The sequence below is a fragment of the Neophocaena asiaeorientalis genome, unplaced genomic scaffold (genome assembly GCF_003031525.2).
Source record: "Neophocaena asiaeorientalis asiaeorientalis breed wild unplaced genomic scaffold, Neophocaena_asiaeorientalis_V1.1 scaffold398, whole genome shotgun sequence".
NCBI lineage: Eukaryota > Metazoa > Chordata > Mammalia > Artiodactyla > Phocoenidae > Neophocaena > Neophocaena asiaeorientalis.
Genome location: NW_020173416.1, coordinates 572869 through 586268, shown reverse-complemented (window position 1 = coordinate 586268; position 13400 = coordinate 572869). Strand labels below are relative to the sequence as shown.

At 42.0% G+C, this 13400-nt stretch overlaps 1 protein-coding gene across 2 annotated transcripts in view; it reads left to right on the top strand.

The window, feature by feature from the left end:
- Positions 1–13400, top strand: part of NBAS (NBAS subunit of NRZ tethering complex) — a 332635-nt gene that overhangs the window by 230683 nt on the left and 88552 nt on the right. For both annotated transcript variants that reach the window (XM_024747243.1, XM_024747242.1), the window contains 2 exons: positions 3646–3896; positions 5101–5435. In XM_024747243.1, coding sequence (XP_024603011.1) covers positions 3646–3896; positions 5101–5435 — 586 coding nt within the window. The remainder of the gene's footprint in view (positions 1–3645; positions 3897–5100; positions 5436–13400) is intronic.

Here is a 13400-nt window from a genome sequence, read left to right as displayed (position 1 = left end):
TTATAGCTAAAGCTTAGAAAAACCACTTAAACAGTTTTTAAGGGTAACTACTGATTTAATCAGTGAAAGTTCCACCGTAGTTTCCTTGTATTTCTTCCTACTCTCTTGAATGTGGGTTCTTTGGAATTGTTTTCTAAGCAGAGATTTCATTTCTTGTTCCAAAAGGAAGATAACAGCATCTTTCGATGGGAACTCTTAAAATGGGTTATCAATTACTGGCATCTATGGAAGATCTTAGTACCTTGTAATTTACTGAAGAGGGAGGTTTTCGTGTTTATCACGTGTCAGTAAAAGTATTCCAGTATCTCTCTTGACAAGATAATTAGGGAAAATTGCACATCAGGCAAAGTAAACTGCAGGCATAGAAGAATAGGTGGGTGGGCGAGGGGGGAAAGTAACGTCGACTGAGAGAGACTGTATTCAGAATCTAGTCGAACACAGATGGACTAAAGCTGTTATGGTTTAGCCATTGTCCATTTTGTAGATGAGTCTCAGATACGCTGCTTGCCAGGGGATAGCAGTGAAGTGTGACAGGAGAACTCTTTTAGATGACTGCCCCCGAGAGAGAGCTAATGTCTGTCACAGAAAGAATCCTGGTTTTGAAATGGTTGTTAGTGAGGGCGCTTAAGCGCCATTGGTTGACGGCCGCTTTGTGACTAGGTGAGCAGCCCCAGCCATGCGGAGTCCAGACAGATCTGGACGTTTGGTCTTAGGCGTCACTTAACCTCTCTGATGACAGTCTCTCACTTGCCTGCCACAGTAATCCATGGAATAAGTGCAGGGTTTCTTTCCTCTTCCATCGGGCGTGTCGCTCTGATTGCAAGTCTTTGTCAGCGTGGATCATCTTAATGGGATGACACAGTTTCTTATTTCCTTCTTCACTGCGTTGTTTTCAGACTTCACTTTGCAAATTATGAAGGAACATCAGGAATTCTGTGACTTTCATATACCACTGGGTGTACAGTACGGGAGAAATCGCAGGTTTGGTTACAGACCACTGCAATAAAGCCAATATCACAATAACGCTGGTACAGGAATGTTTTTGTTTCCCAGTGCATATAAAAGTTACATTTACACTATACTATAGTCTATTAAGTGTGGAAAATATGTCTAAAAAACATGTGCAGACCTTAATTAAAAGATACCTTAGGGACTTCCCTGGGGGCGCAGTGGTTGAGAATCCGCCTGCCAATGCAGGGGACGTGGGTTCGATCCCTGGTCTGGGAGGATGCCACGGAGCAACTAAGCCCGTGCGCCACAACTACTGAGCCTGCACTCTAGAGCCCGCGAGCCACACTACTAAAGCCCGTGCACTCTTGGGCCCACATGCTGCAACTACTGAGCTCGCGTGCTGCAGCTACTGCAGCCCACGTGCCTACAGTCTGTGCTCCACAACAAGAGAAGCCACCACAGTGAGAAGCCTGCGCACCAGAGCGGAGTAGCCCCCGCTCACCACAACTAGAGAAAGTCTGCGTGCAGCAATGAAGACCCAGAGCAGCCAAAAATAAATAAATAAATAAATTTATTTAAAAAAAAAAGTTACCTTATTGCTAAAACAATGCCCAGTTACAATAGGAACACCAAAGATCACAGATCACCATGACAGATATATAATAACGAAAAAGTTTGAAATATTGCGAGAATTACCAAAATGTGACACAGAGACACGAAGTGAACAAACTCTGTCGGAAAAAACGGCACCAATGGACTTGCTTGACCCAGGGGTGCCACCAACCTTCCATTTGTAAAAAAAAATGCAATGTCTGTGAAGCGCAATAAAGCAAAGCACCATATAAAACAAGGTCTGCCTGCGTCTTTCAGGGGTGACCTTGCATTCTTTGAATAGTGATAGTATCCGAAGAGTTTTGAAATAGCCGTCCATTTATACTCGCTATTTCCTGTACAGGCCTTGTGCTTTCTTGTCTTAATACTTTTGTTCATATTATTTCTGCTTCATTCCTTTCTACAATACCAAGCTCAAGTACTTCTCTCAATAAGCCTTCTGGTGTCATCGATACCTGCCTCCTCTGAAATGACAGCTTTAGTGACCCCACTCGTAACTGGAATATAATTGCATGTCCTTTGTCAGCCCACACCATTATTCTGCAGTGTTTTTTAAGTGTGTATAATGCAACTGCTGGATGAGTTGCAACTGTGTTGCAACTCTATACCCTCCCCAGTGCTGAGCACAGGGCCTTGTCCGTAGAGGACACCTAAGTTTTGGTTCATTCTCCCGTCTATTTGGCATTCATAAGGCACGTGTCGAGTGTTTCCTTTGTACCACACACTGGTGCTTGGTACTGAGAAGCTAAAGCTGAAGAAGATGTGGTATCATCTTTGCCATCAAGTGGTACATGGTCTAGTGAGGGAGACAGGCAAAGTAATAAATAAAGCATGTTATGAATAGACGGATACTCTGGGACATTTTTATAGATAGGGATATTTTTGTAAATGTTTAAACCGTGTCTTAATAGAAAAATAGGGTTTCTCTTGAAGTGAAAGTTAAAAGAGCATTTTTGAATTGCTTGATATTTTGACTTTATAAATCACTGCTGTTATCCCAAGTATCACATCCTGATACAAATTTTAAAGTATATTGTGTATTAACTTTACGTAAAAGAAAAACATGTCTTGGCACTTAGGGGGAATTCCAGTAAACAGGGTATCGTATTTCAGAAGAGTTGCTTTTAAATGATATGAAACCTAACTTTGATCCTGTCAGAGGGAGGTCTCACTTCCTGCTCCTAGGTACTTTCATTGCTACTCTACGAACCCTGGAAGCTGGGAGTTTCTGTTGGTGCCAAAGGCTGCTTGAAGGCCTCTTACGGTTAGAAAGCTTGAAACTCATCCCGTGTGGGGCATTGGGATTATGCTGGGCAGGAGGCACTGTGCTCTGTCCAGGGAGAAGCATGAGACCAAAATTAAGCCCTCCCCGTCACCCAAAAAACACAAACTGATCAACCAAGCAGAAGTCCTTAAATTTTTTTTTCAAGAGTTTAACCTTAAATGACTTTTAAAAAAATAACATTATAAAGACAGCTAAGTCAGGATGAAAATATTGATGTGTGCTTTATTCAAGTGGCATTCGTTACTACAGATAATTCAAGTGAAAGTGCAGGTATCTCTTCTTTTCTATTTTAATTCTGTTTGAACATAGTATCAAGGTTATGTCTACTGTCAGTTCAAGCCTCTGATATAAAATTTATGCCTAAAAGTTGGGGTTGTTTCTTCACTTCTCTATTTCCTAAATTCCTGAAGTAATAAATTTGTTTACATTTCTATAAGGAAGCTCAGGTTTTAAATTTTTCTTGTGATATGAATAAATAATGCATAGTAGAAGGTGACAGATCTGGGTTCATTTCCTAGCTAGTAAGCACTGGGCAATTCTCTGTAGAGAACTACAGGGTACTGTAGACCCGCATGAGACAACGTGAAAACCATATAGTACCATTTGAAACACGTTTGTTTCCCTTTATATAAACTACCTGCACACACTGGTGGTTTCCTGTCTTTGATTAGGCAGCAAGAAGGGATTTGTAAGAAGTAGCCTTTCTTCCTAGGTTTCCAAACAAACAAAAAACGTAGTTTAATAAAGGAACCAAATCTTACCAATCTTAACATACTTTCTTTGTCTCTTAATTTCAGTTTGTCCACAGTAGAAATTGAAAATCGAGCCCAGTCCCTTCATCTCTTCGAGACGTTGAAGACCAGTCCCGAAGCCTTTCACAAGCACATGGTCAAGTATATTTATCCCACGATTGATGGCTTTGATCATGAAAGACTGCTGTATTATTTCACTCTGCTGGAAAGCTGTGGCTGTGCAGATTTGGGGAAATACACCATTAAACCAGAAACCCACATTCGGCTGCTAAAGAAATTTAAGGTAGTTGCATCAGGTAAGTTAATCATTTTCCTGCTTGAACTCATTCTTTAAATTTAATCTAGGGCAATTTTCTATATACAGTCCTGTTCCTGCATTGTGGCTGGCATAACTGTGAAACCACAGTATTTTTATGCTAATAGACTTTATTCTGTCTCCAACTCCTTTACTTACTGTTGAGGGAATTAAATACTGGAGAAACTTAAGTCACACAGTGACTTAACGCAGACCTGGTACTAAAATCCAAAGTTTCTGACTAGTACACCAAAGGTATTTTCCCTGCTTCCACTGGTTATATTTTATCTACGTAAATGACAAGGCTGAGACACTTCCCAATAGGCAATTTGGCAGAATTTCACTTAAGTGGACCTACATGTTTAAAGTATGTATGGAACCCTTAAAATAAGAGCCTTTGAATCTTTGATAAATTGTGGAATTTTTTTTTTGGCGGTACGCAGGCCTCTCAATGTTGTGGGCTCTCCCGTTGTGGAGCACAGGCTCCAGACGCGCAGGCTCAGCGGCCATGGCTCACGGGCCCAGCCGCTCCACGGCATGCGGGATCCTCCTGGACCGGGCACGAACCCGCATCCCCGGCATCCCAACCACTGCACCACCAGGGAAGCCCTGTGGAAGTCTTTAGAATGGTGTCTGTAGCTCATAACTAAGAAATTAACCGTGTTAATACCTCTCAAATCTGTATGATACTTTACAATTTACAAGGCACTTGCAAAGCTGCATTCATCTGCTATTCATAACAACTGTGAGTATTTACTTCAGTCTATCAGTGGTTTACTGAGTAGCTGAATTAGACCCTGGACTAGACACAGAGGAAAGGGAGTAAGATTCAATCCCTGCCTTCAGGTAGTTGATGAGGTACTAGATGAATAACGAATACAGTGCAGTTTGGTGAGAGCACTGATAGAAGATATAGGTGCCACGGGGGGATTGAAGAAGCGAAGAGATATTGCCATCTCCAGGATACAAATGAGGACACTGGCGCTCACAGCAGTTGAGTGACCTGTTCAGGGTCGCACAGTTGGTTAAGTTGCAGGCAGGGCTTGGAACTCAGATCTTCTGATGAATCTCATTGACAAATGAAGCTGTGCTGTAACTAAATGTTTTCATTCAGCCACGCAGAGGGGCTGTGTGTGTATTTGAAAGCTCCTGTATGGTTATCTGGGAATGAACTACTCTCTTTTTTCCCCTTTTCTTTCCGATAGGTCTTAATTACAAAAAGCTGACAGATGAAAACATGAATCCTCTTGAGGTGTTGGAGCCAGTCCTTTCAAGTCAGAATATCTTATCCATTTCCAAACTTGTTCCCAAAATCCCTGAAAAGGATGGGCGCATGCTTTCCCCAAGCTCTCTGTACACCATCTGGTTACAGAAGTTGTTCTGGACTGGAGACCCTCACCTCATTAAACAAGTCCCGGCATCCTCCCCCGAGTGGCTGTGCGCCTTTGACGCCTGCATGAAGTACTTTGATCGTCTCCTCCCAGGTGACCTCATCACTGTGGTGGATTCAGTGACCTTTTCTCCAAAAGCTGTGACCAAGGTAACCAAAAAGATAAGAGTTTAAAGTAGATTGGCCGCTTTAGAAGAAATGAAAATTGCTCTTACATTCTGTCGATTTTGTTTTTATTTGCTTTCTTGAAATAGGGAATACTTACATGTTTGGCAGTTTTGTTCTTTGTTAAGCATGAGGTATTTTAATTGGGAGATCATTTTCCTCTATCACAGTTGTGCAGGCAATATAAATCAGGCTTAACTGTTCTAATTTGCATGTGCATTTTGTTCATGTTATAGTTCTCATAATATGGCATTTTATAGTAAATATTCCATCCTGTTCTTTCCAATTGACAAGTGGAAAGAACCTCCAGTGCCAAGCCCACATTACTTGCACTCAGAGCCAGCCTACCAACTTAGCGATAATTAAGTCCAGGTCTTAAAACAGTTTCGCGTGAATGCTACGTAGTACATGACTTGGTGGTAGAATTACCCATGTGAGTCTGTGTGGCAATTTCCAATGTCCACTCCATGCCCAGGCCTGAGCCCTTTAATTGGACTCTAACTTCTCCTCTCGATCCTTTAACATTGTAGAGTTTCACACAAAATAGATAATGTGGGTTATTCTCCTCCCCTTCTTGCCCTCTCACCCAGACGCCACTATTCAACAAATGTGAATTTCTCATTGCTTGGACACGGGGCATTATCTCTCCTAGAAAATCTCCCAGCTGCTGGTCTCAACTGCTGAACTGCATTGCGTTTGGAACTTCCTTTCATTTTCTCTTCCCTACCTTTGCTGCTGCCTTCTCTTTCCCCCAAGTTGGCAAGTCTGCCCAGGACCCTATCCCATGAATTTTTATTATAGCTATTATTATCATGAAAATTGAGTGTAGAGGCTAAGAATCCAAGTCATTCATCTGGAGGTTGGCCCAGGTAGATGTTCAAACATCTGTGGGGAATGCTAGTTTTAACTAACTTGCTAGATTAATAGTCGTGGATAACCAATGACTTCATTTCCTTATTATTGTAACTCAATGAATTTAGTTAATAACTTGGTTTTAAATTTTACAGCCACTGCTATAAAGAGGAGATAATCATTTTTGTTGTTTTTAAGGAAAAAAGTAAGGATGATTGTAAAGGGATGTAGTGTGATATATTTGAAAAGAGCACGGGTTTAGAGTCACATGGCTTTGAAGTTTGAACCTGCCACTTAACCAGCTACGTGGTTTCGCCTCAGGAATCTCGTGTTAACTTCTGTCTTCTTCAGGCAGAGGCAGTGACTGAGGAATCTTGAAATAGATGATAGTATTATCCTACTTTTAATAGGTGAGGAAACAGAGGTTCAACAAAGTTAATTTGGTAATAGAGAGCCACAATTTGAACTCAAGGAGGCTTATTCCAGGGTCTTTGCTCTTAACCACTGAATGGTACTATTTCTAAGAAGTCATAGAAACAAACAGCTAGAGTCAAGGGACCTGGAGCCTTTGTAGGGACTGTGGGAGAACAGTGGGGCCAGAGAGCCCCAAGCATTTTCGGTCCAAGCAGAGCACCCTGTCTCGGGATGTTTCCAGAGCAGGGCTGAATCTAAATGAGGAAAGCCCGGCAGGAACCTCACAATGTCTGGGGAAGGACAAGAGTCCAGCAAATACTGGGTGACTCTCCAAGGATGAGAAGAGGTTTGAGTCCAAGTAAGTACTAGCAGTGCCACAAGTACATACTGGAGGGAAGGGGCTGAACCAAGTGGGGAGTTGAAATCCAAGGAAATGGCTCCAGAGCTGGGACCTATGAAACGGCTGAAGGAGCTTGACAAACAACCTGACTGGCCAGGAAGATGGAGGGGCCCAGGGTGAAGGAGGTTTTACATATTTTATATGAGGTCAGAGACAAAGCCCAGCATGGCCAGCCAGGGCCACGTGCTAATTGTGAGCACGGTATGGGGTGGACAGACAGCCTAGACTTCCCAACAGCAATTACTTACTCCTGATTAAACAAACTTAGGAGTTGGATGTAGAGTCTACTCAGTTTTAGTTGGTATTTATGATGTTTTAAGTCAGATGATTTTAAGTTACAGCACATTCTCATCACCTTAGTTTCTTAATTGTATATCTTTAAGATGCCCTCCAACCACGAGAAAATGTATGACACAGTTGTTTGTGGACATATGTGCATTTTTTCCTGAGGAAAAGATGCATAGCTGACCCAGTAGGGATTGAGTCAGTTAATTGTGGCGTTGCTTTGTCTTAGCTCAGATGGTGTAATTCTCAGCAAGATATTCTTTTACTGTAAACTATGTTAAGAGGTGGTTTTCTACTAAGTCAAATAAGGTATAGAAAAGTGAGAGAGATAAATTAATTTGATATCTTTAGTCTAGCTTTATATTTGTTCTCATTTTATTAATTGGCAAGCTTTAAATTTTCCATTCAGAGAGGGAAAGTATAAAGTTTAGATACAATGAATGTTTGAAATCACACAGTGCTATCCTAGAGAGAGAGAGAAAGAGAGTGTAAAATTCATATTGAAATACAACCCTCATATGTCAGAGGACACATTTGGAAAAGGAAATGCATCTGGACGTGGCCAAGTTTGCAAAACACCAGATGTTGCCACAGCTTGTACATGGTGTTAAAAATGTAAAATAAGTGTGTACTACTCATATATAGTGTGCAGTTTTGAAACGTTTACCCACATTTAATTCAGAGCCAAACGTTTGGCAAGAACTGGTGAACGTCCAGAGAGCCTAGCGAGAACAGTAAGCAATCAGTTCAGAGAGGGATGTCCCAAAGCTGAACTTAGTGCCCATCCCATAATGAAATAAGCCAGAGGAGGTGCTTCGCCTTCATAGCAGAATGTGTAGAAATCATGGGGAGAATGTTCACAAAGCATCATCATGTCATGTAGGCCAAGAGTGAATTTGCACGACGTTCGAGGTGATGCATATGCAGAAGGGAAAAGAATACACGTGTTTAAAGTGCATTGGCTCCAATTCTGAATGGTTGCGTTTCAGTTGAGTCAGGTCAGAGTTGCTCTCCTATTGCTTTTCTGATTCAGTCATTAGAAGCATTTTTGCAGAGAACAAGTTAGTGAGTTAGAAATTAGGAAAGTGGTCGACAAAGCTGAAATGCAGGTCAGAACACCGTTTGCCTGGTTCAGACATGATGTGGTTAGATAAGGGGGTGCTTGCATGTAACCCCAGCCTTGGTGTAGTGAGTTAGAAATTAGGAAAGTGGTCGACAAAGCTGAAATGCAGGTCAGAACACCGTTTGCCTGGTTCAGACATGATGTGGTTAGATAAGGGGGTGCTTGCATGTAACCCCAGCCTTCGTGTTTTACACTCAACGCTCGCTTTCAATTGCTGGTATAGCTACATCCAAAAATAAGGACGTGGAAAATCCTCATCCTACTTAGGAAATGCTACTAAGTTGGCCCAAATCCTTCTTTAAAAACCCCAGTTAAGGGCTTTTCTGGTGGCGCAGTGGTTGAGAGTCCGCCTGCCGATGCAGGGGACACGGGTTCGTGCCCCGGTCCGGGAAGATCCCACATGCCGTGGAGCGGCTGGGCCCGTGAGCCATGGCCACTGAGCCTGCGCGTCCGGAGCCAGTGCTCCGCAACGGGAGAGGCCACAGCAGTGAGAGGCCCGCGTACCGCAAAAAAAAAAAAAAAAGCCTGTAAGAAACCTAAAATGAAGGGTTTCTTTTCTTTACAGTAAAATTATTATAATTGAGAGTTACACTCCCGGTGAAATTAGAAATTCCTTGAGGGCAAGGCTGTTGCCTTTTCTCTCAAATGCTCCAGTATCCAGCATAGTATAAAGCAGGCACTCCTCAGTGTGGTTGTTCAAATAATTATTATCATAGGTTGGCTATTCTTAAATCTTTCGATCTTTGGATGCCTTAATATTCTTAAAAATTGTTGAGGACCCTAAAAAGCTTTTGTTTATGTAATATCTGTTGATATTTGGCATATTAGAAATTAAAACCAAGACATTAAAAAAATATTTGTTTAATTCATTTATAGGTTAATTCATATATAGATCCATTTATAGGTTGACATGAATAGCATCTCTTGATGGAAGATGGAAATACAGCATTTTAAAAAGAAAAAAATAATGAAAGTGACATCATTTTACAGTCACATGTCTGGCTTAATAGAACACAGCTGGGTTCTCGCGTTTGGTTCTGTATTCAATTTTTGTCGTTCTGGCTGAAGAAAACGAAGAGCTTTCAGCCTTACACAGGTACAAGGTATAGAAAAGGGAGGAGCGCTTTAATAGCCTATGGTGTGATTTTGGGTGTTCTTTGATGTTGCTGTAAAACTCAACAGATGATAAATTCTTAAAGACTAGGTGTAGTGTGGAGTCAGAAACCCTATCCTTGATCTTTCTGTGCTCTCTTATATTAAAACTGTTGTTTTGGATTGCACTTTGATTGGATCTTCTGCCCATGTATGATTTGGAATGTAATGCGTTCAGAGTTTGGAAAGTTGGCTCGCTCAGTTACACAGATCATCCAGGTGTTGGTACAGTGCATTATACGCTATCCACAAAGCCACATGGGTTATTCTGGACGCCCATCTTATCCAGTGAGTTTTTAAGTATTGGGAAGTTGGCAAGCTCACAGTGGTAGGTACACGTTTTCCAAAACTCGAATTTTTGCTTGAAAGCTTCAGTTGTATCACTGGCAACAAATACTGTGAGTTAATTTCCTGGAAGTGACACGCTCACTTTGTTCACATTGGAGAAAATGTTTGCCGCATATTCGAGTCTGAATAGCTATAGTTTGTCTACCTGTTGTTCTTTCAAGCACAAATGGTAATGCGTGCCAAAGCAGCTGCTTCAGCTACTCATGATTCAGACAGTCACACAAATGCTTTTTCCTTACTACGCTTCAGTACACAGTGAGATGTTTCACGTGTATCTCTCAGTTCTTAGATATGCAGATATCTAAGCTATGCACTTAGATATGCACTCAGTGGTTGAGATTTAATAGAATCAATCAGTTTTACTCCTTCATCAAGAACATTCTCAAGTGAAATGCCGATGGAGAACACAGTGACACTTAGTACATTTTGGGGCCACTCCCTTGATTGTGAAAAGTCCCCACCGTTTTATCCACCATTGCTTTTTCACCATCATATAAGTGTCAACATCGTGAAAAAAGGTAAATAATGTTTTAGTGGTAAAAGTCAAAAAGGTGAACAATTTTGACTTTGCAGACCTCTTGAAAGAGTCATGGACTCTTGTGGTCTGTGGACCACACTTTGAGAACCACTGTCATAGGGTATTGTTTCCAAAACGGCAGCCAACCTTGACGCCCACATGAAAGAGCATTTCAACTTCCTGAATGTTTGTCATTTAAATAATAATGAAGATATGTCTGGTAAGTGCATAAAAGGTTGTCTTAAAATTTCAGTTTCTCAAAATAGTTTAACTTCTAATCAGCTTTCCAGATGTGGACGTGTCAGAAAGAATTTGAAAATGTAAATGGAATGTGTACGTGGTAATATCATGATATCATCCTTTGAATTTCTGAACTTGCAATATATTTTTTCCTTCTACAGATTTCCTTTTATAATTTTTTAGCTAATATATTTATTTTTTAATATTACTCAAGCTAAGCAGGGAGCTCTCTGGGAGAGCCGTATAAGAAATGAGAAGGGGCTCAGAGTAAGGGTGCAGCTCCTGAGGGGCACTCCTTCAACCTGGTTTCCTCAGCTTTATTCCCAGGCCAGGATCTCAGCTCAAAGAAGAGATGGTTTTTTTTCCGGGGCCTGGATGCAACAGAGTATGAGGATGATGCTTAATCATGGTTCCACCCTGCCTTCACTCACAGCCCCTTTTAGAATTCAGAAAGATGAAAGTAAATATCAACAATAAATAAATATTTTTGGCAAAGCTGGAATTAGGGAGCATGGCCTGGATCTGCAACCCAATGGTCTGTCTTTCACAAAAGTTCACACTTGTTTGAAATTTGACTAGTTAGAGCTGCTATAGAAAGTCATTCTAGAGGGAAGCCAAGGATGAGTGCACACTGAGGACAGGCAGGGCTGGCGGGGAGTAGCCGCGTTACGCCTGGCTTTGAAGTCTGCTCTCCTCCTGTGGGGAGGAATAAGGAGGGGAGAGATGCCAGAAGTGCTCTTCCCATGGTTTCTGCCTGTTGGTTGGAGTGAAAGTTTTCTCCTCATAATGGGAAGATGAGGAGAGGGCAATGGGCTTTTTGTTTCCTTAACTAATTCAGCTTAATAATGAAACCTCTTGCCAGTGAGGGGAGAAAGGAGTCCAGGGTCTGTCGGGACCTGGTCCTGATGTCCCCTCTTCCTGGGGCCACACCTCTTGTACCTATGAGTCTCGTGGCGTGTCCTCCTGGGATCAGTAGTGGCAGCAGCACAGCCTGTGCTTCTGAAAACTCTAAGGTAGGTCAGAACAGCGCACTCTTCTGACTCCCTGTGGACTAGGCTAAAAATCTACTCTCTCTTCTATTTCCTATCTCACATTTGGCCCAACTGGAATGATGATTAAAGCTCATCAGAAGTTAAGCAACAAGCTTCAGTGAGAGTAGAAGTACGCCAAGTATTACAGGTCAGCAACTTTAAAATGGCCCAAATTTAAATTCTCATTATTAAATTCCCAGGAAGAAATTGACATCCTTAAAATCAAATCCTCTTGCCCTTTCAGTTAAAGTTCAATTACATCAAAATCCAAAATTCGTAAGTTCAACAAAAGTAAAGTTCAAAGATGATATTCCTGGTTTCTGCTCTATCCTAGCCAGAGCGGTCTGAGTTAGGTGTCTGGGTAATATCAGGTCCCTTCAGCAGAATATACCTTCTTACGCTTGAGGAGTATAGCTTCTTCAGCAAATCTGAAGTTAAGTTAATCCCACTCCAAGTTTTCCATGCATCTCATTTTTTAAAACTCTAAAAGAAAAAGCGAAAAAAATTAAAACAGTTTCAGCATCAGCTCCATTGCTGTGTAATTTAGGAAACTCAAGCGAATCACCAGCCCTGAAACAGCCAAGTGAAACAAGGTTCCTGAATCCTGTTCTTAGCTCAGTCCAAATACACATTCCTAGAATGCTGGAGAGCATGGCTTGTTGGTGTGGGAGCAGAGGAGAGTCGGCAGAGAAAAGCTTACTGAGTTTAGCTTTGCCAGCGTATCAGGTCAAACCAGTTGTCTAGAGCTTGGCTGGGTAGGTCTCCCATGAAGGGGTTAAATGCGGTGTGCGTTCTCCATATGGAGGAAGGGAAAATACCCATCCAGACTGTCTCCTCTCTGAGACTGACTTATTTTACACGTCCCTGCCTGCAGTCACTCTGCCTTCCTAATGTCCATTTCCCCATTTAAGCTCTGTGTTCCTCCAGTTAAGTGTCCCAGTGGCCACTGTCACTGTCTTATTGCTATGGAATCCCACTTGTCTCAGAATCCTGTTCCCTGGGGAGCTTTGCCACTCATGCCCATGTTTGCTTCTGCTGAAAACCATCTGCAGTAGATCTCTCAACTGCAATCAGTGTAGATGTTTTTGAAACCTGTGCCCCTAGGGACCTGGAGAGGACTATTAGGTTTGCTTTGTGCTTGCATCTGAATTGTAGGCTTGTGCTCCTTCCATGGGCATAGAAATATTTCTGTCATATCTTTGGGGTTTGATGGGGAAAGAGCAATAAATAGCACCCTGTCTTCCCAAGTTGCAATCAGTTAAGAGATAGAGGGATCAGCTAGGTGGAAACTGAAGTCACTTTATTGTTGGGAGGATTGGAGTGTCGACCATGGCTTGATTTTCCACGGTCAGCCTTCCTCATACTTGCTCCCTGCCCAGATCTTCAGACAACCCTGCCAAGCACAAGGATAGATCTGGAGAGCATGTGTGCTTTCTCAGAAGGGCTGCCTCCCAACTTGATTCCCACCCATGGGACCCAGAGAGGTGGCCTCTGGATTAGTGCTGTCTAATAGGACTGTGATGTGAACCACTTGTGGAATTTGAAATTTTCTAGTAGTCACATTAAGAAAAGAAACACAAAATAGGTG